The sequence below is a fragment of the Pholcus phalangioides genome, unplaced genomic scaffold (genome assembly GCF_987345545.1).
Source record: "Pholcus phalangioides strain wild (caught in Gottingen) unplaced genomic scaffold, Ppha-v1.0 ptg000042l_1, whole genome shotgun sequence".
In the NCBI taxonomy this organism is placed as follows: Eukaryota; Metazoa; Arthropoda; class Arachnida; order Araneae; family Pholcidae; genus Pholcus; species Pholcus phalangioides.
In genome coordinates this window covers 25,284,812-25,310,514 of record NW_028301628.1, presented here as the reverse complement: position 1 = coordinate 25,310,514, position 25,703 = coordinate 25,284,812, and the positions used below count along the sequence as shown (strand labels likewise).

The window sequence follows — 25,703 nt, the reverse complement described above, 5'->3', positions numbered from 1 at the left end:
CACAATGATCTGTTAGTAAGAATTAGTTTTTTATGTTTTTAGTGGAATAAGCTGAAATTTTAATACACTTAAAAAATCAAATTTTAAATGCTCGAAATGAACAATTTTGATAATAAAATACAAAAAGAAAGACCGAAACCCAAAGAAGTTGATAATTTCGAAACTACTTTTTTTCAATTTTTCTGAAATATTTAAAGTGTTTAAATATTATTTTTTGTCTGGATAAAAAAATGAACAAAGTTTATATAGGACGTGACGATGTCGCCAATACAGTCGGCAGCGCTTAACCAGATATCAACGATTCCAAGCACTCCGATTAAGTACGGAACAATTCACTTGCCATTTTACAATGCTTGCATAGTTTTCATATTTAAAACTGATGAAGGATCAGTATTAATAAAGCTTCTCGAATAAATCAGACATCAAAAATGAAATGAAAATTATATTTAATTGCAATGATCACAATACCTAAGATTTGTTCTTTTCGTTAAGAAAATTAGCGCCTTCTGTTGGCTCAACAGTAAACAAAAATAAAATTATTAAATGTACTTGTGGGAGAACAGTACATACTCTCAATTCTTTTTTCCCCAATCTTTAACTTTTAGTAACATATTTTCTATTATTTTTAAATGTTTCATTCAATGAAAACATCATGTGTAAAGTGGTTGTGTGATGTGTATTTACAGTTGACATTGGAAGCTTAATATTCACTTAAGCGTGGGGAAGTCGTAATTATCATATTAAAGAATGGAACTTTAACATCTCTGAGGGAGAAATTTTTGTGGCGGAGGATTTTATCCGTTTAAGCGGAAATATCCGTTATCTGATTAAGTAGGGCCGACTGTGCTTATCAAACATCTCTAATACTCCCGAAATGTAACAATCTCTCCTAACACGTTAGTAATTTAGTAATTCTCACCGATGCTCGCCAAATACAGTGACTCCTGATATTACTCTCCGGTTCCGACACAATTTCCATTTTTGTCATATCGTTAATGCTGTAACATGATTTTTTTTTCTCCGGTCCCAAAGGCACTTGAAAGTTAATGCAGCTTTGTCCGATCCCTTTCAGTATCAGAAATTTTCGCCAAATATTGCCAATTCCCGCTAAACGCCACTAATAATTGCCAAACATCACCAACTTTCACCAAATAGGCTTCCGCTAATTCTCGCCAAACATTACTAATTTTTAACGACTACTGCCAATTCTCACCAAATGTCCACAATTTTCACCAAATATTGAAAATTCTCACCGATTTCCACCAAACATTAACAATTTTTACTATAAATACTACGAATTCTTGCTAAAGGTTACTTGTTGAAGGGGTACTTTTATAAATGAAAAAACACACAATAGAGTACTATTGCAAAAAAAAAACTGAAAATTCGAAAAGGAGTATTTTCACTCTTAAACACTGATAAATCCATCAATGTCGATCGAACATTCGAGAATTAGAAAGTAAGAATGTTTCGTTAAGAGAAATAAAAGAGCCCCGTAAGAGAAAGCAAAAATAGAAACGGTCTTGCCCTCGAGGCATCCTCAAATCTCAATAAGAATATCTCAAAAAGAAGTGTTCGAGTCCTCATTACGGGAGGACCTGATGACCTTGAAACGTGGTACTAATTGTTCTCAAACATTAAAAATCGAAACCATTGAAAGAGAAAGGACATAGTGAAGGAATTAAGAAAAAAAAAAGTATTCTTTTCTCTTCTGGGTATTATCTGAAGAAAGGCGTCCACCATCCACAGGATACGGAGCGCGAAACAAGTGGCCATCTCTCTCTCTTACCACAGGTTAAAAACAAACCTGATCATTAAAAAGATGAATGCCGGCAATAGATATCATCGCAAAGCATGATGGAAAAATAAGAAAAATAAATACATAAAATGACCGCCATTTTGTTTTGTTTTTTAAGGAATCCCTTTTTCCATCATTATCGCTTTCAGACAGACTCATTGTCTACGAGTCCTTTTTTATTTTTATTTTATTTTGCAACAATGAAAGCCACTATCCGTTTCTGAAAGATGGCAAACCCATCAGGGAATGTGTTGCCGATCCTTCTCTTGTTCTTTCATTGATGATGATGGTGATCCATCTATAGTATAGTATAGTATTTTTTTTTTTTTTTTTTTTTGTATTGATGGTTACCTCGAGACTATACAAAGTATTGCAAGCTCATTATCTCCCATTCTGACTATTATTTTTTTCGGAAGGACACAGAATGGCGCTTCTTATGTATAGCCTCGGGCTAAAATTTCTTAATTTTCCGCAGGAGCCTCCTTCTGTTTGGTTGAGTAGCATTCATGACCCTCAGGATGCCTTGAATAGTTTCAATTATACACTAAAAAACTTGAAACTTTCTATATATATAATACTAATTTGGATTTAATTAATTGCATTTCTTCAGGATGTGTGGTGAATATGTACTAGACGTACAGGATTCTTTCAGTTCCTGCCAAGGTCTACCGTGTGGAAACGATTATTATTCTATGGGAGTTTCATGTACAGCAATGGGACTCAACCTTCTGGAAAGTGCAGGAAACTTCAATGGGTTCAAAATATGCCGCAGGTCATTTAAGATATCTGCAAATATTCCGTGGACAATTTAATTGAAGTGAGACTGTGCCGTGGAACACTTGGTGATCTGGAAGTGCTGCAGGTTACTTGAGTGATATACAACAGCACCCAGCGCACTTAAGTGATATTTAAATGCGTTGCTGGTCATCTAGATCCGAATCACTTGAGGAGTGTACCACGGGTGACTTAAGTGATTTGGTAATTAGCCGCTTAGTTCATTCTTACGAAATTAGGTTTGGGGACGAGGCCACTCTGAGCCGCAAACTGGGGAGGAGGCAAGCGGGTCTGGTGCACCGGGCGCTCGACTGTGGGGGAACCGAATTAACCCGCTAACTGCTCCTTCAACATTACACGGAGGCACCGAAATGCGAGCTTGTCGCGGCTGACAAAGTATCGGTTGTAGCCCTGAGGCCACATCTGATGACTCCAAGGGCCATTGATTGAGCATGTATACAGGATGGTTTTATAATTAACTCATCCGTGCCCAAACTTTTCTTTCAGCAAAATCGAATTAATTCATATATTTGCTGTTTTTATGCGAAAATTATGACAAATTTTTTTTTTTTAGAAAAATCCGATAAATTTTATCAAGAGTCGTAAACGATCCGCTGGACACGAGCTCGTCTCAAAGTGTGTATTTATGCATGGGTCGAAAATGACCCATTCGGCATAACTGGGCCCACTATCAGTTTCTGAAAGATGGTAAACTCTCTCACCAGGGGATGATTCCTCTGTGTGTGTGTGGTTCTTTCATTGATGGTGGTGATCCATCTACAGTACAGCATGGGTTTTTTTTTTTTTTTGGTATTGATGGTTGCCTCGAGACTATACAAAGTATATATATTGCAAGCTCTTTATTTCCATTCTGACTATTATTTTTTCTAAAAGACACAGAAGGACTTATATATCGCCTCGGGCTAAAATTTCTTTATTTTCCGCAGGAGCCTCCTCCTGTTTCGTTGAGTAGCATTTATGCGACCCTCGGGATGCGTCTTGAATGCGTACTGAATCGAATCTATATACAAAATATACAGGGTTATTTCAGTTATACCTGCCAAGACTTACTGCTCCGAAACATTCTCGGTCAACAGCAGTTTCAAGTACTACACGAAAAACTAGGTGTGTGAAGAGGTAGCCAGAGTTTTAGGAAAGGAAAATTCATATCTGCCCTCACGGGGACATGAACCGCGGTCTCTCGTATGCCGAACGAGTGCTCGGTTTTCCGTATATATATTGTATTAACAAGGGAGAGGACGTACTTCTCGACTATTCCATATTATCCAATTATCTCATACAACCTTCCCCCCGCGAAGTATCATCTTTTTATATAGTTAACTTTTTTCTCGTACATGATATTTATTATTAAATACCGCACATTTGCCAATGAAACGGCAGAAATTCAAATTGAAAATAATTTTTTTTTTTAAATTTTTCTATCACCTTTTAAATTTGAATGATCAAAAAAAAAGTGAACTGTTATTCCATAATACCCTCACTTCTTATGTATGAGAGATTTTTTTCTTTCTTTCACATATATTTGGAATCGTAATATCGACGGCCGAGTTAAAAATGACAGCAAGTCAGAAAATAGCATTATTGTATGCACACCATGAGAACGGTAGAAAATGCCTTTTACATTCTGGAAAACAGCAACAACTCCCAACTCTGCTTACAAGCTCCCTACTGTAATCAAATCTGAGTTGATTTCCATTCAGCTCCATACAAAGTGAATCTTTAACACTAGAACTGCCGCAGCAGTCATTTAGACGTTTTTTGATTTTGAAAACGCTATAATCTCGACAGTGTTCAACGTACACACACTATATTTTTAGTGACTTTTTATTATTGAAATTCGGAAATATTGAAGGTTTTGTTCGGGAAATATCGCCGTTTATACCTAGAACGGCCGAGAAAAAATGCTGTAAATTGTATATGTTTTTTCTTTGTGGTGGGCGTTGATGTAAACTTTTGCTTTTAGATTTATTCCCCCCATCATTCTTTGATGGCACACACAACACAACATATATTCAGGAGCAACATGTCAATGAGAAAAGATAAAATAATGCTATTTGTTTTGCATCGTGTTACTGGGCAATCTAAAATCTCTATAGGCAGGGATAGTATACATCCATAATCAAAACACTGTATATTATTCAGCTATAGTTTAGGAAATTTTCTTTTTCTGATCGTTCACCTGGCAATCTATGTTTTTGTTTTAGTTTGACACTTCATAATTCTTCACGCCACCATCTGCTTTGAAAGCTTCCTAAGAAACAGAGGTTCATTCACAGTACGTAGAAATGGCTCTTAGAAAAAGGATGGATTAGAAGAACAGTCTAATTTTATCAGTGCTGAATGATATTTCGGACAATACAGTCTGAGGAGACTTACGATGCTAACTCTGACAACCAAAATCATAATTTTCTGCTATATTTACCCGAAAGAGAAATTAGTGATTTTCCGGAAGTGACTGTTCTATAAATCAGAGAATACTGATGAAAAAGAAAGATAAAGATGCAATTTTTTTTAATTGTATATTTTTTATAAGTTAATTTGTAGAGTATGAAATTTTAATAGTGCCCTGGTTTTTCCTCAATAGTGCAAATTTAAAGTGGCGTAATAGTACATATAATCCGTAGCGTGCGCGAACAGCTAAATGAAGTGAATAAAAAAAGACCGTGATATACATAGAAGAAGGTGTAGCCTACATCATCAAAATGGAGCAATGCACGATGTGATGTGAATGCAATGATTATCTATCTTTTTTTTTTCATGGTGAATTTTGTCCACAATCGTCCACTAAATTTTCATATTTATAGTTGGAAAGTCATTTTATAGACACCCTGTATGCCCTTCTAGTGTTAAAAAAATGTAGATTGTCTCAAAACATATAATTTTGAGTTGTCTTTTTGAACTTGAAATTTTCATTAGCATAGCCGCTAGGCAATGATGAATCTCTTTTTTGTCAGGATTGGTGCAAAGTTATCCCTCTAGGTCATAGGCGGAGGTAGACTTGGAAGTCTGGGGAGCACGTTCATTATTGCTGGGGGGCATGATGGGGATGATGTCAATTCATGTATACATCAGATCAGCCGACTCCACCTTCGACGCTGGGGGGGGGGGGGGAGGTATCTCCGCCCATGCTCTAGGTACAAAGTAGCCCCGGATTTCGGTAATGCATAAAAATTCAAGCAATCTTCATAAAAAATACGAGAAACAGCAGGACTTTTTTTAAACGACAGGATAGCTAAAATTATGGAAAAACACAGTAATATCCCATAAAATACGTGTCATATATTCACACTTTACACACATTGCTGTCTGCGTCTAAACCGTTAGCTAAATCCATTCGAAACATCGAGACTCTATCTTGGTAGAATCGAGGGATGATTGAAGGACAATATTTAAGAATTTGAATTCACACAATGAGAGAGGAAATTGCTCTCAAGTTATTACATGGGGGGGAAATAAAATAAAGGGGAAAAACAATTTCTTAAAAACTTGGTTGAAAGACTGCCGAAACGTTAACTTACTTATTCTCCCCCCCCCCCCTCCTATAATATTTCCAGTCTTGAAATAGCCCTTCCCCTTTCCAATGGCCATTTAACAAGGTAAAGAAAAAGACTTACTATAATTTCGTAAGGAAGGGTGATTGGACTAAATATGGCCGCGGACGGTGAACTTGGGAAACCGGAAGTTTTCTGTTGTCCATTTTTCTTTTCACACATAACACATAAATATAATTTTTTTTGTTGTTATTATTTTTATTATTCAAACAGAATCAATCATGAGCAAATATGTTGAACTTGCGTATTTATTTTTCCCCCCCAATCACATAAAGAATGCTGCAAGAGTGAAAAATCATGAATTAAACGTTAATAATAATAATAATATAAAAAAAAAAAGAAGAAGAATTACATGAAATACATTTCAATTACATTTACTTCGCAATATTTGTTCAGTTTAGTAAACTTATTCTATTTATTGCTTCATCACAGGATGTTCCTTATGATGTTAAGTCTCTCCAATCAAAAGAAATCAAATTAAGCTTTCAATGTGGAAATAAAATTTCACGTTTTGGAAAAAAATAATTTAAAAATAAATGAATATAAAAATTTACGATAGAGATGATGAATTTGATTAGGATAATATGTAATATCAATATAATTTTTTCTTTCCCGTTTATTTTTTACCGTATGAATGTTTTAACTATTTCGGGAGATATACAGTGTGTACCATAAATTAGTATATAAATATGTTTAAAACTTCATAAAAAATTTCAGTAATCGGTATATTTGAATACGGTTTGCGAAAAAGTTATTCTGAAAAAGAGGAATTTTTTTGGCAGAGGAAAAAATGGTTCAGATTTTTGTCGGTAGAGGACACGGCACGAAAGCAAATCTCAAAATTCTGGACCTTAAACTTTCTTCAATCTCTTCAGTGTCCGAAACGCTCTCAAGACTTCAGCCGGCTATTCGTGGCTAAGGTAGAACAACTTCATCGATAGTGCTTTATACACCAACATCACAATGGAAACCTTATGCAAGCGCCAGAAACAGGAAAATTCAGAAATAAGCTGTTAATCGTACATCCTGCGTTTTATAGGACTCTGATTTGCATATTTCCACTGATTTGCTTTCGTGCAATGCACTCTCTACCGACAAAAATTTTAAATATTTTTTTTTACATGGGAAAAAATCCCCCTTCGTGAGAATAACTTTTTCGTAAACACCACATTAAAATATACTAATTCCTTCAATTTCAATGAATTTTTAGGCTATTTACTAATTTATGGGACACCCTGTAATATTAATCGCAGCACTACAAGTAGAAATGGTATTTGGCGAGATGATTGGTAATATTTAGTGAGGACTGGTGAGATATTTGATATAATTAACCGCTTTGTGCAGCAATTGGCTATAACAGTGTTTCCCAAAGTGTGCAGTATAGCCCCTGAAGGCGATGGAATCGTCCAGGTAGGCAGTGGACGCTATAAATCACATCATAAATGTATTATATATTTCAGGTATCTCGACCTATTATAGTCGAGCACCGGAGTACACACACCGAAGAATCCACTATTGCTCGATGCTCTTTTCGACTGCTGAGATCGACATCAAAAAATACATCTCATCTACACAGATTTACGCCATCCAGCTTATAATTTGAAAACACGTCCGAATCGTCATATGGGTGCTCTTCTTGTGATGCTAGGCAAAACGGTTCTCGAGATTTGAAAAGTTGGGAGACCTATCGGGTAGAACAATTTTTTTCTCGGTGTTTTCGCCTCTAGTGCAGTTTCTAACACTAATCTAAACTCATTAACAACAGTCGAGAAGGACGAAATTACCGGAAAATGCTGACAATAAGGAAATGCATCGAGGCCCAGTGAAGTGTCCGTTAACGGGTAGTTTTCGTTGTGGTAAAGTGCAGTTAAATTTCCGTTTAAGCTTTACCCTGTCAGACCTTCGCTTACCCTTTAAGCGGTACAGCAGAAATCACTACTCCTCTCTCCACCCGCCATAAAATTCCATACCTTTTTTAATGAACTAGACTTTCTTCCGATTCAGCAGGTGTAAATGAAAGGGTATGCAAGCAAAAACATTAAGTGTCCCACCCATGAGGACATACGCTGAAAAAAGGGGGTATAGGGAAAAGTGTTCCATTCAGAAATCAGCATTGCAAAATATCTGGTCTTGTAAGAGATATACGCCGAGAAGGGGGGTGGGGTACAGAGCCTCGCGTTTCCCCCTCACAAACCAACCAAAAACTAAAAATATTTTCATTAAAAAATTGAAATACTGAAAGATTTTATATCCTATTTTAATTAATTTATGCTTTCTTTGAAGCTTGGTAACTCAAAATTTCTCCAGAAAAAAAAAATTGTTTCTTCCCCTCCCCCCCAAGGCATTTTGTGCTGCTCTGGGGGGTGTCAATGCTAAAACAAGGAGACGACATGTCTTGTCAATGCTGCTCAAATGGTTAAACCGAATGCAAGTCTTGAAGACAAATCTCGGCGTAACATTCTTCTCACTCCGCATAAGAGACACCTCAAAAATGTCTGGTCCCTTATTCGAAGGTTTATATGTATACGCTTATATTTATTTATTCCACCGATTGTGTGTGTCCGAGTTAACGACATTGCCAAAGTTCTTAAAAATTGCAAGCATTTCGTTTATTTCCCATTGTGAGTAGCAAGTCTACGCCGCTTATTGAAATCACGAATGTTATAATTCGGGTATTTTGTTACCCCTTCACAATTTTGTACCGCATTTTCCTTCGTAATTATACGGTAAAGTACTGGAATTTCTCGGTGTGGATTATACAGGGTAGTAAGGAAAGCGCTGAGCCAAATTTTACTGGCCAACCGTCGATCCCAGGCGCACACGTCCAGTTAGAAAAGGATCCAAATAATATACAACAACTTATAACATGAATCACATATCTGAGTATTTGGATACTATTTCTACACTCATGTCCATAAATTGAGGATAATGCCAGCTCCGGCAAATAAAGGTTCAGAAACAAAACAAACGTTACTTATTCATAAAGCCCATTTATTAAACAAATGAACAAAAACGATGGTGTATGTATGAGACCATTCATAAAAACTACGATTTTTGCTCCCTGGAGCAATTGTAAAAAATATCTCCTTTACAAAAACTTACTATTACATGGTTGGTATGATGGTTAAAACATTGTATGTCTCCCATGCGATGAAATACAGTCCGTACAACGCCTAGGCATGCTGAGTATCAAATTATCGATCTGATCTTGGGGAAGATCACTCCACTCAGCAAGCAATGCTCTCCGAAGTTCCGGTACACATGAAGGAGGTGGTTGACGGGCTGCAACTCGTCGGCCAAGCATGTCCTACACATGCTCTATCGGATTCAAGTCAGGTGAGAATGCTGGCCATTCCATACGGGTTATATCCTCAGATTCAAGGCATTCGTTTACGATGTCTGTTCGGTGAGGACGGGCGTTGTCATCCATAAACACAAATTCTGCGCCCATGGCACCCCTAAACAAACGTACATGTTGTTCCAGAATAATGTCCCGATAAATTTTGGCTTTCACGGTTTCGGTTCGAACATGCAGATCTGTTCTGGAACCCAGTATAATTCCACCCCAAACGAGCAATGCTGCACCACCGTAACGATGTCGTTCAATGATGCTGTCTTGGTGGTAACGGGTACCTGGCGTTCTCCATATGAAAGTCCGACGTGAATCAGACTGTAAGCTAAACCTGGACTCGTCGGAAAACATCACACAAGCCCACTGTGACGATGTCCACATTGCATGTTCTCTACTCCAGGCTAATCACTGCCGACAGTGAGTTACCGTGAGCGGAACACATCTGACAGGCCTGCGAGCATATAGACCAATATCTCCCAAACGTCTGTATACAGTTTGCCTTGAAACTGTGGTAGCCGTGGCTGCAGATAGCTAGAGGTCGGATGCTGTGCTCCGTCTGCTTCTTTTGGCAGTTACTGCCAAATACCGGTCTTCATTCGGCGTTGTAACTCGGGGGCGACCTGTACTGTAACGTCTACTGACATTTTCGTTATCTTGGAATCGTTGCCAAAGCCTAGAGATGACACTTTGGGCAATTCCAAGTTCCTCGGATACTTCCATCTAAGTACGCCCACATTCAAGGAGAACGATAATTCTACCACGTAAAAAATCATCCACATGCGTCCTCAGTGACATAACTATTCGCTTATGGCACTGAGCGCCTTACTCTTGTGAATAATTTTACTTCTTTTCCACCATTCCTTATATACCCCCCTCTTGCACTCTCGTCATTGTGACGTACTATCGGCATGATCTGGTGGCTTCCTGAAATTTTTATATCATTCTTGCAGATGTGTGTGATAATTCTACAGGTGAAATTTTTAGTTTAGATTTCGATTTCCGTGATTCTGAATTATCCTTAATTTATGGACATGAGTGTAATTACAAGTATGCCTCTAGGATCAACGGTTCTCTCGTAAAATACCATGTGTGCTCCCTGTTACCCATACACCCTGTATATACCGTCGAATCCCGTTATAACGAGCTCCAAGAGACCGGAGAAATCACTTCGCTAAAACCAAATTTCCTTATAAAGGAATTCAAGATTTTTGCATAGCTCCCCTATGTAAACTTATCTGAGGGAATAGGAAAGTGTTCGTTAAAACGAGATTCGAGTGTATGTATATGTAGGCCTATACCAAGCGCACACACATTTTCAGAATTTGACCACATATTCTGCATAGAGTATTATTCTTTTAGGTCTTTGATGTTTCTCAGAAACTCGCGAACATCATAATTGCAGATCTCTCTCTGATATTAGCGACACGACCTTTCTTGTTTTTCGAGATAATTTCTTGGTGTGGGAATACATGGCCGACGCTTTCAAATCTTTGTGCAGATCGGTGAAGCGGAAAAATTTTGGTGCTCCAGTGAAGCGCTCGAGGACGAGATTCTGGAATCGTCTGAGATTCTAACTTTGTTAAACCAAGATTCTAACTTTGTCCCAAAGTTAGAATCTTGGTAATTCTTGCGGTTATGCATTTTTTTTCTGATAATGAATCGTTTATCTTGACCTCAAAGTTTGAATACGATTGAGGGGGTAGCCCCTACTCTTATCACTATATGGAAAAGAAGTTACGTTAATAAACTTATATAATGTTGCTGTTGTTAGTTGGTTGGTTGGTGCGAAGTACCGAGCTCTCGTCTTAGTTTCTCTACTTAGGTAGAAATATTGATCAGTCAATGGCAAAATGTGGTTGCTTAAAAACAACCATCGGCGATTTTTTTTAATTATATAAAACTGATACATAAAATATTCTCACTACAATACAATATTAGTACATAGATTTACGTTGTCAACAATTTGCAAGGGTTAAAACATCTTTTACTACATCAGATAATACAGTTTCAAAAATAAATTTCGAGGATTACAAATATTATTGTATATTATTTTGTTAAAAATGTGAATAAAATGTTACTGAAGATATTTTAGCATTCAAAAAAGTGATTAACCTATTTTAGAAATAAATACATCATTTTTGTTGCAATAAAAATTCACTGTTAAATGTGTATTCTTATTTTGAAAAATTCCTTAAATATTTTGAAGCAAACATGTTCTACAAACTAGTCACAAAGTTTATTGAGAGATGACGTAGCGAGTAATCTTCCGTAGGAAAATTGCAGAACCACCTCGTTTATCGGAGGAAGCGTTATCCGAAAAATAATATCAAGGAGTAATTTCACTCATCAAAAGGGGTATTTTTGTAAAAAAGAGGGACATCTTTTTCCTGGACCCAGTAAAAAAAACTCTAATAAAGAAAATTACCTAAAATTTGGAGTATTTTCACTCCTCGAATGAAATTCAAAGGGATAAAATTAAATGTTGATGTGCAAATCACGCATCTAGATACGTATAGGTGAATACAGACAATAATGGGGAAGAGGATCACAAAATTCTGAAAACCACAGTTCACCACTTCACTTACAAGGTTTTGGCAAGAAATTTGGATTATCTATAATTACCAAATCAGTGATATACCTTGTCCTAACCTAACAGCACATTAGAAAAAAAGAAAAAGGGGGAAAGAAAAAATATATATAAAAGCAAAAAGTATAATAGAAGAGTTTTTAATTTTAGAGTTTCCTTTTGCTCTTATAGCAGAAAGATACATTATATAAGAAAGGAAGAACAGAAAAAGTAACTACTGTCGATAACAGGGTTATTATAAAGCTTCACGATGGTGAAGAAAGAGAAAAGAAAAGAAAACTTGTTTGAATTTATTCCACAGGTGTTTGGGCATAATGGCTTATTATGTCAGTGATCATAAAAAAGGTTAGATCAAGAATTTTTTGTTAGGTGGAATTGTAACAGAATTCACAGAATGGATCGAATAAAAAATATATGTTATATATCTATCTATGTTTAATAAATGGAATAGCTTACCCCCGGAGGTAGTAAATTGTAACACACTTAGAATAAGACAATCGTAAATATATTTTATGTGTTGTATATTTTCTCATATATATATATATATATATATATATATATATATATATATATATATATATATATATATATATATATATATATATATATATATATATATATATATATTAGTTTTTAGTTTTTATAACTGCATTTTTAATTGGGTAGCTGTATTTTAGAAACATATGACATCCATATATTTGTTATGGGAATCTTTTTCTCAGCCACCTCATTAGGCATTTTGCCTGTTGTGGCCTTATATTTGTAATTATATTATTATAAAAATGTTATTCATGTCTAACAATTACGATTAAAGTGATACGGGTAAGAACTTATTTACTTATTTGTAAAAGATACTGTACAATTTGGGCCTACGTACATGCAAGTGGAGTATTAGCCCCAGGCGTCCTCACAATGTTATCTCCCAAATTTAAACCAATTGCTAATAAGTCAAACATTTTTTTATCATATTCATGGTGTTAGATGAACTACTTTTTCTACACATCGGATAATTTTTTTCTTGCTTGAATAGCATTTTTACCTTTTCTATAGTAAAAAAAGTAAAATATGCCGAAAATGCTGCTCTTCACTTTCCATATTTGAAAGGGCACCAATCAAAAACTACTGCATAGAATCAAACTTTTTCACAAGTAAGCCTTGCTATATCAGCTGTCAAAATATAAAATGATAATGGCTTAAGTGTGAAGTTGGTTGTGAAAAAATACAATTAAATCCTCCTCTGTTGGAAAAAACGAAATTACTTTCCGAACAACCCAATACATCAAAGTTGGTATTGCTTAAAATGTATCCACTTCCTATAAAACAGTGTCATTTATCAGATTAAAAAAACCAGCCATAGATTAGTTCTACAATTTTTTTTATCAAATTTTTAAAATTCTATTTTTTTTTTTTTTTTTACAATTTTACTTTCTTGGATCTTACCTTCTTGGACTGTTTTGCAGAATAAATTTAATCATTTTTTAATGCATCCAAAAAAAAAAAAAATTGAATAACTTCAAATTAGAAATTAAAAATGAGATCTGACCTATTCTGAATACTTATTCATTTATTTATTTACAACAATCACATTTCAAGGTCGTTTTTTTTATACAGCATGTTCCAGACATTTACTGAAATCCAGTTCATCATAATATCCAACATATATGGCACCACACAAAACAAAAACTACAAAACTAATCTTGTACGCTATGTTTCCTTGAATAAACTTGCCCCCAATAAGTAAAAAAAGGTTGATCACCATAACTTTTCTTGAATGAAAGAACGGTTGCTGACTCAGATTTAAGTGCAATCACTGAAATGAAAAAATAAATAAAATAAATGCATATGTTTACAAAGATATACTTTTGGTTACAGGTAGTTATGAGTCACTAGTGACTTAAAAACGTTTATACAGTGCATGGCAGTTAATGTAATTAGAGATGGTGCAAATATATATAGTGATTTGGCTGAATACAAACTTTACTTAAAATTCATCACAAGTGTAAATAAAATTGGTTTTTTTATTTAGAAATAAAATTATTGATAATTTAAAATAATTGAAATTTAATTTTTAATCGTGCAATTTATTATTTGAATAAATATTGAAAAAAAACTGGTGATAAAAAGATTTTTAATGGCATGATACTATCAATCAAAATTAACAGATGATACATTGTATTTTATTATTACTTTGCCTTTCAAGAGCAGATTTATGAGATATTTCGCCTCCTTAAAAGCTTCTTATTTTAGCACTGACAAGCCTCAATATTTAGTAAAGTTGATTTCTCAATTGAACGCTTTTCCCTCCATATCCCTTAGTTTGCACCTGCTGAAAATCGAAACAAAGCCTACTTCATTAAAAAAAGATATGGAATTTTGAAGGAGGGGGAGGGGATTTAATGATAAAAAAGGGTTAAGAATTGATAGAGGGTTAATGAATTGATTTCTTTTACAAATACCTGCCAAAAAATTTCAGACCTAAATTAAGAAAATGTCAATCATTATTTACTCTCAACTAGTAACGTATCATAAAATTTACAACTGATTTGCTTGTTTTCTTTTCTCTTTAGATATTCTTCGTCCCTCTTTGCCTCCAGACAAATCCCTCAGTAATTAACTTGTACAATTTATGCTCTCTTTCACCTTATTGCAGTAGAATTCTACTTCCAGTTTCACACCTTATTCTTTTACGATTTTTTTTACGAGAGCGACAAAAATGAAATTTCATTACATGAAAAGCAGTGTAAATATTTCACAGGAAATTTTTTCTGCAAAAGTGGGTTAAGTCAATTTACTACAGAATAATTCATCCAATTCTGAATAAGTATCACTGAAATGTGCGCAAATAGTTAGAGATGTTCATTACTGAGCTGACGGTGAAAAAAAAGTGTTTCATTCACTAACTCAAAATTTACAGAACTTCTCACAAAGGACTAATTATAAAGCAAATTTTTTGACTTACACCACTATTGTACTCAACAGTTCATATAGGATATCTTATTTCTCATACCTTCATTTTTTTTCCTTCCCATCAGTGATTTTTAGCCAACAGAGCTAGCTTGAGGACTTCCTCACAAATGCGCTTGTAGTGCCAAGCATCACCAACCAACCTCTTTCTCTGTACCCCAACCAGATGGTGTTGAGCTAAATGACAAACTTCAAGTTCGAATTTGAGCAGAAATTTTCCAGTGGTGGCTTCCTGTATCTTACCATGTAGAGTGTACCTACAGAAAGAGAAAATAAATTGGACAATAAACTTTTTTTAGATATACAGCCATTGTGTTCAAAACTGGGGCTGAAACTATTTAAGCCCTCCCCCGTTACATTTTCCAAGGGGACAGAGCCCTTCAGTCCAAATAAACATGACTGAATGTACAATGCTAAGCACGCACCTCAATCTCTTCCATATGCACTTGAGTCCCATTATATACAGGACGACTGACAACTTTCAATTTCCCTCAATGTTTTTCATATGTTGTCATCTCTGTACAGCCAAACCCCAATATAGGGCCAACCCCTGATATTACCAGAATTTTCAGAGAGTAAATGTTTCATACACAGTTGATATTCATTTTAAAAACTCAGATGACTTGAATAATTAAATAGGAAAGATGTGTAAAGAAATGACATATTGTCAAGGACTAATTTACAAAAGCATGTTGGTTTGTAAATCAGAAGTCCGTAAAATCTGCACCTATATAGGGTTTACAAAAGATTCAACTATAATTTCATTATGAAATGAATAAACATTATGAATATTTATTAATGATCCCAAACTTGTTATTCCACCAGAATTCTGGAATTAATAAGATGAAAAACACCTCTATTCCATACAAAGCAGTAACAACACAGACAGAAGTGTTTTGAACCTGTGCGTGCAACTGACCAATCCTGTTTGAGATAGTGTCACACAGGAAAAAATTTAATTGTATGCATTATTATCAGATATTGTAAGAAACTCGTTTCAAACATATTCTCACCTCTTGTGTGAATGGAATTTAAAAAAAGAAGGCTATCAACTTCATTGGCCTATTATCCCAAAAGCTATGAACTGCATCAAATTATAGCATCAAAGGCCTTGTTTTTTTCAGGAACCACAGAATTTCAGAGGGTAAAAAAAACAGAAATAATGCACAAGTATCACACATGTTGTCACTTGCCTCTGTGATAGGAGTTATAGAAGTACATTCATCAAGTATTACATTCCTATTCCTAACGGAACAGTTCAAGGTAAACAATGAACTGGATCAATAAAGCAGAGTAACTGCCATTTCATTTTGCCTTCATGTTTCAATTACCACCATAATTTGTTGCAACAATGTAAGCTGCCATGTTCCTATTATGTTTCATCAGTTTACCATCCCTGATATACCACTCTTTGCTGACATATAAGACCTCATATATTATATAGACCATATCTCTTTTTAATTTGAAAATAGGTATGAAAAACAAATTACAACCACACCCTATTATGCCCTGTCCCTCTAAGTCCCACCAACCTTGCTTGGCACCAAACATTTTCAGTGAGCAAATCTTCTATGTATAGGGATTACACAGGTTCGACTGTGATTCAATATAATACCATGGTGAAGTTAAATCAAGGTTTGACTGTATATCTCATTGACCATTAACAAAATGTTTGAATAAAAAGAATAGAGGGATACATCTTACATTCATGCATCTAATGTGCCAGCAAATACAATAACACAGCTCGACACTCATTCTGAAAGATATTTCAGGTGATTTTAGGGCACTGATTTCGAATCTGGCATTGGTTTTGTCAAACTGCCTCCAGTTTTTAGGATAAAGTGAAAATTAAATCTCAATGGTAATACATAAGTTGCATACACAAAATCACATTGTTGAGAGTATGCATTATCTCAAAAACTAGAATCAATTCACAAAACCAATGCGATTCAGAATCAGCACACCAAAATGACACAAATCACTGGAAATATTTTTGCTAATGATTTGCTGTGTTTATTTATAACACATAGTTTCAATGTGATTTTGTATGTTGCTTATGTATTACCACTGAAATTTAATTTTCACTTTATCTCAAAAACTAGAGTCAATTTGACAAAACCAATGCCAGATTCGGAATCAGAAACCCCAATATACTCTAAAATCATTAAAATTTCCTTAAGAACATGAAAAACAACTTTTGAGCAATGTAATTGCACCCATACTTTCAGATGTTCAAAGGGTGTGATGATGTGCATAAGTTGCAACAGATTTGAACTTACCCTTTCTGCTTGCATTGAATCCCCTTCTGAATTAGAGCATTGTATAGAGATTCCAACAGTTCTTCAGGCGTTATTTTCTCATTCATGGCAGATACATTACACAAAGTCTGAATAAAGAAAAAAGACATTTGAGTTTGAATTGCAATATGTAGCATTAAAAAAAAAATATTACCAATTAAGAATTATTTATTTGTACAATAACTGGTTAGCAGAGACTTACACAAGAAAATATGTATCGTGATACAAAAACGGTTTCAAGTTATTGTAAAAAGCCCACAATTATGGGAAATTTGACGAGGGGAATTGAATGAGAGAAAAGAGCTGGTTCGTATGGGATGCAAATTCAGTGATGCCTTTCTGCTTGCACATTTTTTGGTCAAAATAATTTTGGCCTCGACTAAAAGTTTTATTTGATATAGATGCACATGCTAATATAACACTACTGCATTGTAAACTAAATTTTTACACCAATCATAATCGCCATTACTGTCACTTGAACCTGTCTCTGAATCTATTTCTGCATATACTCTATTTCTCTTTCAAAAATCATTTCCTGTACTACCATTTTCCTACAGTGAAAGATTAAGCTAAGAGAATATGCATTGAGAAAAAAATAGAGAACAACTCTTTTTTTGACTGCACTAGAATGTTTTTAGTGCACACTCTTAGCGTCAATCTGAATGGTATGGGCATTCTAGGAGCTCATCCAATTCCATCTGCATGCATGAGACAGAAAAATAAGCTGACTGCATAACAGATAAACACCTACAAATTTAACTAGAGAGTGTACACAGGGTAAAATAAAAAGATCTTCACTTTCTCATCTTTTAAATTTCTTCCATCCAATTATAAAGTTGTTTCTCTCTACCTTCGGTTTTCATTCTTTATAGTGCTTTTCAGAAATGTGATCAAATCTCATTTCTCTTTCTTTCACCATAGTAGCTATTCAAATTACAGTAAAACCTGTCTTCAATGGAATCGCAAGAGACAGATTTTTTTTCCAGAGAACACAGGTTTCTGCTTAATAAAGGTTCAATTGAAAAAATGTGTAAAATTATGTAATGATCTCGTGTATAATTGAAATAAAATAAAAAAATGAATTGAAGATGAAGTAAATAATTTAAAAGTAAATAAATAATTTGTCTTCAATTACTAACTACTATATTTAGGTTTTGATAGCAACCATATAAAATTCCAACCTACACTATTTTTATTCTAAAATAACGACACACACACATTTACATCCTTTTTAACTTCCTCAAAAATTTTCAATTAGGGTGTCAATATCTATCAAGTTTGGATTCCGTTTGTACATTATCGTCTATGTTTATATAATCCACAGCATGAGTACAATAACTAAGAATTTTGTGAGGGGAGAGAGAGAGAGCAACATGATTTTCCCGCCCCTACCACTGTAAAATTTGATGATTTTATAACAATGTTTTTGTTCCCACCTAAATTTTGCCGTAAGGGCAGTTGCTCCCTTTTCCTCTCCGATTAATTTTAGTCCTGGTCAGCCTTGGGATCACGGAATGGACACAGCTTGCATACAGTTTTGTAAGTCTTGCATATCATTCAGAAATTCAACTTTTACACTGATTTCTCCCGTGGAAAGGCCTGCTTTTCCGAAAAATTTTGTCACAGTTTCAGAAAGCAACTGCTTTACTACGCATGATTTATCAAAGGCACAGCATCAAGTACAGAAACAGATTTTCACTAATCTAAGAGTGAATGATGTAGAACTCGCATTTCCAAGCATAGATTGCGTAAGAAGTTTCAGTGGAGCACTTTAACATTTTGTACAATTCTTTGGTCTGTTGGTCGCCAAACACTCAGCGTTCGTGTAAAATTTTCCATGAAGTACAATTTTCTTTTCCGTTTCCACATTAGACAGGTTCTGTTTAATCCAGGTTTTTTTTATGTGTATTTTGGTATTGAAATCACAGGACCACAGTTTTTTTCCATTGGAGACAGGTTTCCGCTTAATACAGGCTCAGTTAGACAGGTTTTACTGTATTACAAAAATTCAAATAGAAATTTTCATAATAATTATGAAAACATTTTGTCATACCTAAATAGTATAACATGAAACAACACTAGTATAACATGAAACAAGCATAATTCAGACAACATAAATACATTGGCACTCACACCACATTCCTGCATGTACTATTTCATTAGCAATTTCTCCGAGAAACGTTTGCAAGGTGCATGCACAGTTAAGTAGTACACTTTACACTCATTTTGATGAACCTGTACATGTGAAAAACTAGTTCATAAATAGGAAAGGCATTTAAAAGAATAGTATATTGTTTGGGACCAGAAAATTAATTTACAAACTACACATTTTTATGAACTAGAGGTTTGTGAAAATGAGCATCCACTCTAGTAATATCTAACATTAGGTCAGTTGTGAAAGACTGATAATCCTGTGTGCGTGTCCAAGTATATATATAGTTAGCCCTTTTTCAATATTTCTTCTATACTTTACCGCACACCTACTCTGTTCATATATCGCCATATGACAATTTCCAACCAGTGGAGTTGGGTGCCATCTATCGGTCATTATCCCAGGCTCAGTAGGTAAAAAACTTGTTTATGTTCTTCCCTGGATTCGAACTCGTGGACTTTGATGGTAACCTTCATGGTGGAAGATGAGCATCTTACCACTGCATTACTCGGGTACCACTCCTATTTCTTCTTAAACACCACTAGTTTTGTGACCCATAGGTTATAAACAAACTTAACCACACTATTCATTGCAATTTTTTTCAGGAAAATAAGCATTTGGAAACTTAAATATAGAAGAAATATTTGCACAACAGAAAAGAGATACCTTGACTTTCCGAGGTACACTGACACCACAGCTATATATCCTCTTATTCGGAGTAAGCATACTTTTCATTTTGTCCAGACTTTTCTCAATGCTACCAAAAACTTTTTTCGCTGAAAGACTAGCATTTTCCCATGCGGCATGAGATTTTTTTATGGGCGTTGTAACAGAAGATGCTTCGAGAGGTGAATCAAATGACTTAGCTCTAAAATATGAATTTAAAAAAATAATCAAGTGGTAATTAATTGTACATGCAAGCTTCAAGGAAACAGCTTTGGTATAACCCACCACTTCCATTGGTGACTTTTTTCTACACGACAAGTTACTAAGGCATTGAGTTTCCGTATCTCTTGCACCCTTTCTATCCAGGAGGCACTAGTTCTACGGGGTTCTCTCTCAAATGGGTTCCTCCTTTTTGAAATTTGAAAAACAGCTGTTTCATTTCATTTTTTTCTCAACGCATCAGTTGTCTTGGATTATTTGACCTTTAATATGATCACAGGTTGTATCTTTGTATATACATACAAGCCTAATATATTTCCGTTTTTATAACGTTTTTATACATACTAGCCATTATTCTGGAGTTTTAATCCTGCTTGTTTTCATTGACAAAACACAGAGATTTTTATGCCCTGATCAGTTTATTATTTAAAATAAAGTCCTGTTTCTGTTGTGATTTTTTTTTTTGCGGGGGGAGGCATCTGTAGCATCAGTTACGGCCTTGGCAATTTTTTTTGTGCGGTTGTCAAATGTGTTTGGTGCTGAAAAAAGTCACCAAGAGGGGCCAAAGCTGTTCCGCTTAAAATTTGTGTCATTTGATATTAATAAATTCTAATAATAATTATGATGCAGATTGTAATACAATTTTTATACAAAAAAAGTATGTATTCAAATCTGAAATAAATTCATTCGTCAAAATCGTTACTGTATATCTCGATGCTAGTTGGAATCAATGGTAATATTGACATATTGAAAACAACATGCTCTAAAACAAAATTAATCCTCAGTTCAGACACATTTTCAGTAGAATCTTGATGACTTCATCACTAGACCATCACGTTCCTTGTTATATTCTGAATTAATAAAAACCATTCTTCTGAAATATCCATGTATGTATTATTAAATATGCATTTAATAATAATTTAACATTCTATGGTTCACCCCCATAAAATATTAAATTTTTTTTCCTTGCAAAGATGCAAATTGGTGCTTTTAGCATATTTTTTTAATTAAAACATCACAACAATTTAATTAATTAGAATGAATTTAATTAGATAAAAATTTTAATTAAGGGCAAAACATACTTAAAATTGCCTTGATTTTAATGAAATTAATAAACAGATAAAGTCTTGCTTAGCAAAGTTGAATAGTTTTTACCTTGAATAAGTAAAAAATCATGTTTTTATAAGATTCCCTCAATTTGGCACAATTTTATAAATCTCTGAGCACATGTGAAATGTCAACAGCTCTCAAAAAATTATACTGACAAGGAATCAATTCTTTCTATTTTAAAAAAAATGTATTTTACTTATATAGCTGTATTTTGTACTGAAATAACACTAAAAGATATACTTTCTAAAACACCAAAAAAATTGAGGAAAGAAAGTGGTAGGTTCGATTATTTTGATCAATGTTACTCAGTTTCTATACAGAGTAATATAGTATTGCCCAAAAAAAATTATTTGAATTCCATACCAGAGCATTTAAAACATACCTTTTATCGGACACCAATGGTGGATTGGAAAAAGGAACAACTAATGGGCTCTGGTTGGCAGTGAAATCTATTGTACTTGACAAACCTGAAAAAATAAACACTGAAAATGTTACAAACTAAATTTTGATAATCAACAATGTTTTAGAAAGAGAAATTTTATTTATAAAAGATAATACAGTCAAACAGATATAATACAATTAATTAAGTAGAACTTTGTTTAACTGAGCCCCTTTCAATCAAGGCATGTAGCCAGGCCAAGGGCGGCTGGTTACACATTCCTTTTTATACAATTGAAAAACTAAGAGTTCCTGTAACAAATTAAATAAGTTGTGTTATCTATGGGAAAATAAATAGTAGCAATTGAAAGACTTGAAAATGTTAGATGAATCAAGAGTCACTGTGGAATATTATGGTGTTGGTGGTGGAAAAAGCGATAAGGAATTGGTAAACAAAGCAAAAATTAGTTTTGTATTCTAATATTGACCTAATAAAAGCTTCAAAAAGAAAGTGCTGGTTACTAGGAAATTACATTTCATGAGCAGAATGAAATTATATTTTATGTTATGAATTATTTATTCAAATTTGTATATTTGGAACAGCTAATGATGCCAAATATACAAATTTGAATAAATAATCCATAACAAAATCAAAATAAAGAGTAAAGTCTAGGCATAATCAACAGAATAAAACTCTGATCACAGTTAGCATATCATAATACAGTGAAACCTCCCAACAACAGCCAGTAACAGGACAGAGCAAATGTAACCATTATTGGAAGGGTTACTATTTTTAAAAGGTTCAGTATTTCTGAAACATAGGTTTAATTTTTTGGCTGCTTGTAAAGTTGTAACAACCCATGCTAGAATTAATTAGAAAAAGCTGTTCTTTGTAAGCAGAAGACATTTTGTATTGAAGCTGCATGAATTTTTCATAAATAACTTTGTGATTTTCTACTGTTCAAAAATTTCATGAAGAAAAATGCATACAATTGTGCCCTAATCCCTGTATCTTCAGACATGCATTCTTTATATGAGATCCATCATCCAATGCCAGACCTGTCATTTGGGGGTCGGTTTTAGAAAATACACTCTAGAGATGGTATACATACATAGTATACACATATCGAGCATATGTTTTTGTTCTCCCCGGAAAAAGTTGAAATGATGGTCCTGTCCGATGTAATCAGCCATTTTTTTGTTATAAGGGTAGTATTTTTAATTAGTGCTTACCTGATTCTTTGGTCTATGGCATAGATGCTTGCTTAATTCTACTGCCATTTCCTACTATGTTCTTTCTGAAGAATGTCTAGCGCACCAGTTAACATCTACTTAATTAACTACTGGGGCCCGCAAAGCACATTTTGGAAACCACTGATGTAGAAACGAACCCATAGTTATTTCTATATGTTTGAAGGGCTCAGGGGGAAAAAACTCCTTCAAAGCAAATCTTGAGGGTTATTTTTCTTATATGATAAAATGCAAAATTTTGCTTGCATTTTAATTTCTGAAAGTGCCCATTATTCGGAAATTGTTGTTTGGAGGTTAACCTTAATGTTAATCTAATGGGATGTGTTGTGTTCCAAGAAAATATGGCTGTTGATCAAATGTTACCATTGTTCAGAGGTGACTGTTATGGGAGGTTTTTCTGTGCATATAAGTGTGAATGTAATTTATTGATTTGATGACATTGAACATATCTGGCATAAAAACTACATATACTAAATCCATAACTAACATGCAATAAAACAGATCAATCAGAGAATATAACTTTCAAAAGAGTTATGAACAGTTGGCCTAACCTTACCAGTTGTTTCATTCGAGGTCTTAGCTTTGACTTTCTTGTAAACTCTTGGTGTTGGGACAGCTGGCAAAACAAAGTTCTCTTTATCCTCATTCTCCTGTGATTGTGTGATGTGTTGAATAACAGTTTCTCCATTCTGTACATTCATTGGACTGTTCTTTGGACTCAGCATTGTTAAAAGATCAATATCGTCTAAATCATCCATGGATAAATGTTTTTCCTTGATCGGAGTCCCAAATGAGGATAGCAGATTGCGATTACATTGCTGTTGAAAATACAAATTTTAAACTAAGAATATGGTTTTGAAAAAATAAGTCCATAAATGTACAAAGGAATTAATGTTTCCTATACTTTTATACATTATTTTTATACGTAGTATTTGGATAAAATTCTGCAATAATTCAATTATGTTTATGAATTAGTTCCTCCTTTTTGCATATTGCTCGGGCTTACATAACACAACAGAATCATAAGCAGAATTTACATGCAATTATCATAAAAATTACTGTCTCTCAAGCTAAATTAATTTGTCTGCCTTAGAATCACTTTTCATGTTTTTCCCATTTCAGAAATGTTTTGAGTCATTTTACATGAAATGAGTAGTGCATTAAAAAAAGCCTAGACTTGAATGTTTTCAGTGCAAGATCTGTCATCAAACTAAACAGTCTGGACATTTTAGGAGATTATATTTTCCCTCTGCAAAATGTACGAGAGACAGAAATGAGCTAACCACATCCACATAAAACACCTGGGAGCGTGGGTGAACTAAATGAAGACTCGGCTGTGTGAACATAGTCTAAAATAAAAAGATCTCCAGCATTTCATCTTTCTTCAAAAATTCTCCTTCACCCAAGATGATGATGTGAAGATGTTCATATCAGCCATTGGCGAGTTTTTGCTTTTTTTTTGCATTGCTTTAAAATTTATCTTAAACATTTTTGGGCATCATCTTTGAAATAACGAAATTTCCCAAAGAAGCTTATGGGAAATTGTGTTTCAGATAAAGAATGTGATTTCAGAACGAATTATCTTTGTTAGCTGAGGTGAGACTGCATATGGGAAAAATGAAAACCATGATTTCAGATAATAGAAAAACTTGCAAGATACGCAAGTTATGCTCCCATACTCTTGGAACCTGGGATATAAATTAAAATTACTTCATAATCATATGTGGTAATTTTTTTCTAAGTTATTTCTGTTAACCGAACATAAGTATAAACAAACCTTTGATTCTTTTAAAACTCCATTGTTTATTCTGCATAGAGAAACCTGCTTCCCTTGTGCTTTTTTCAGTGTGAGCAGCAAATATGTTACAGTCAAGTAATTGAACTTGTTCTAGAAGTAAAATACTAAGGTTAATTGACTGTGATAAGCTGCAAATAATTATATCATGATTCAGGAAACTCATCATGGAAAAAAAAGCAATTCAGTATTAGGTATATAAAAACATAAGTTTTAAAGTAAACTTTAAGTTCATTCATTACATTAACCAGACATGTCAACTTTTGGAATCCAGAAATCCGGAGATTCTCCTAAAAGGTGGGGGGGGGGGGGGGTATCATAGACCAGATAAAAAAAAATTATTTTTTGTTTTTAATTAAGAAAAAGTTCCACCCCCTCCCCCCAGGCAGGTTCTGCATTGCCCCTGAGCAAAATATAATTGAATGTCAGTCTTTAACGCAGAATAGGGAAATCACATCTATGTACTGTTCATAAAAGATAAGTGTTTCCTTTAGTGGATGGGTCATTCCATGTCAAATCACCCAGCCATGACACCCATAGTCTCAGATTTCAATGATTTTTTTTTATTTGTTGCATTTACCATCCTTATTAACTGTGTGAAATATTATTTGCATATCTCTAAAACTTTTTGAGAAAAAAAATGTTGAAATTTATCAAAAACTGATGCAGGTGACTTTTCCGAGGCTCAATTTTTAAGCGGCATTGTTTGAGAAAATAAATCATAACTTTTTCAATTTTCAATATATTCATGTGAAATTTTCACTAAAGTGTTCACAAAAGCATACAGA

At 34.2% G+C, this 25,703-nt stretch overlaps 1 protein-coding gene across 2 annotated transcripts in view; it reads right to left on the bottom strand.

Moving 5' to 3' along the window:
* Positions 1-13,636: 13,636 nt before the first annotated feature.
* Positions 13,637-25,703, bottom strand: part of LOC149064687 (maternal embryonic leucine zipper kinase-like) — a 38,324-nt gene continuing 26,257 nt past the window's right edge. For both annotated transcript variants that reach the window (XM_089254760.1, XM_089254761.1), the window contains exons 11-17: positions 24,898-25,008; positions 23,677-23,938; positions 21,874-21,958; positions 20,163-20,364; positions 17,327-17,433; positions 15,091-15,304; positions 13,637-13,893 (exon numbers count right to left, since the gene is read on the bottom strand). In XM_089254760.1, the coding sequence (XP_089110886.1) occupies positions 15,112-15,304; positions 17,327-17,433; positions 20,163-20,364; positions 21,874-21,958; positions 23,677-23,938; positions 24,898-25,008 (960 nt within the window). In that variant the 3' untranslated portion in view covers positions 13,637-13,893; positions 15,091-15,111. The remainder of the gene's footprint in view (positions 13,894-15,090; positions 15,305-17,326; positions 17,434-20,162; positions 20,365-21,873; positions 21,959-23,676; positions 23,939-24,897; positions 25,009-25,703) is intronic.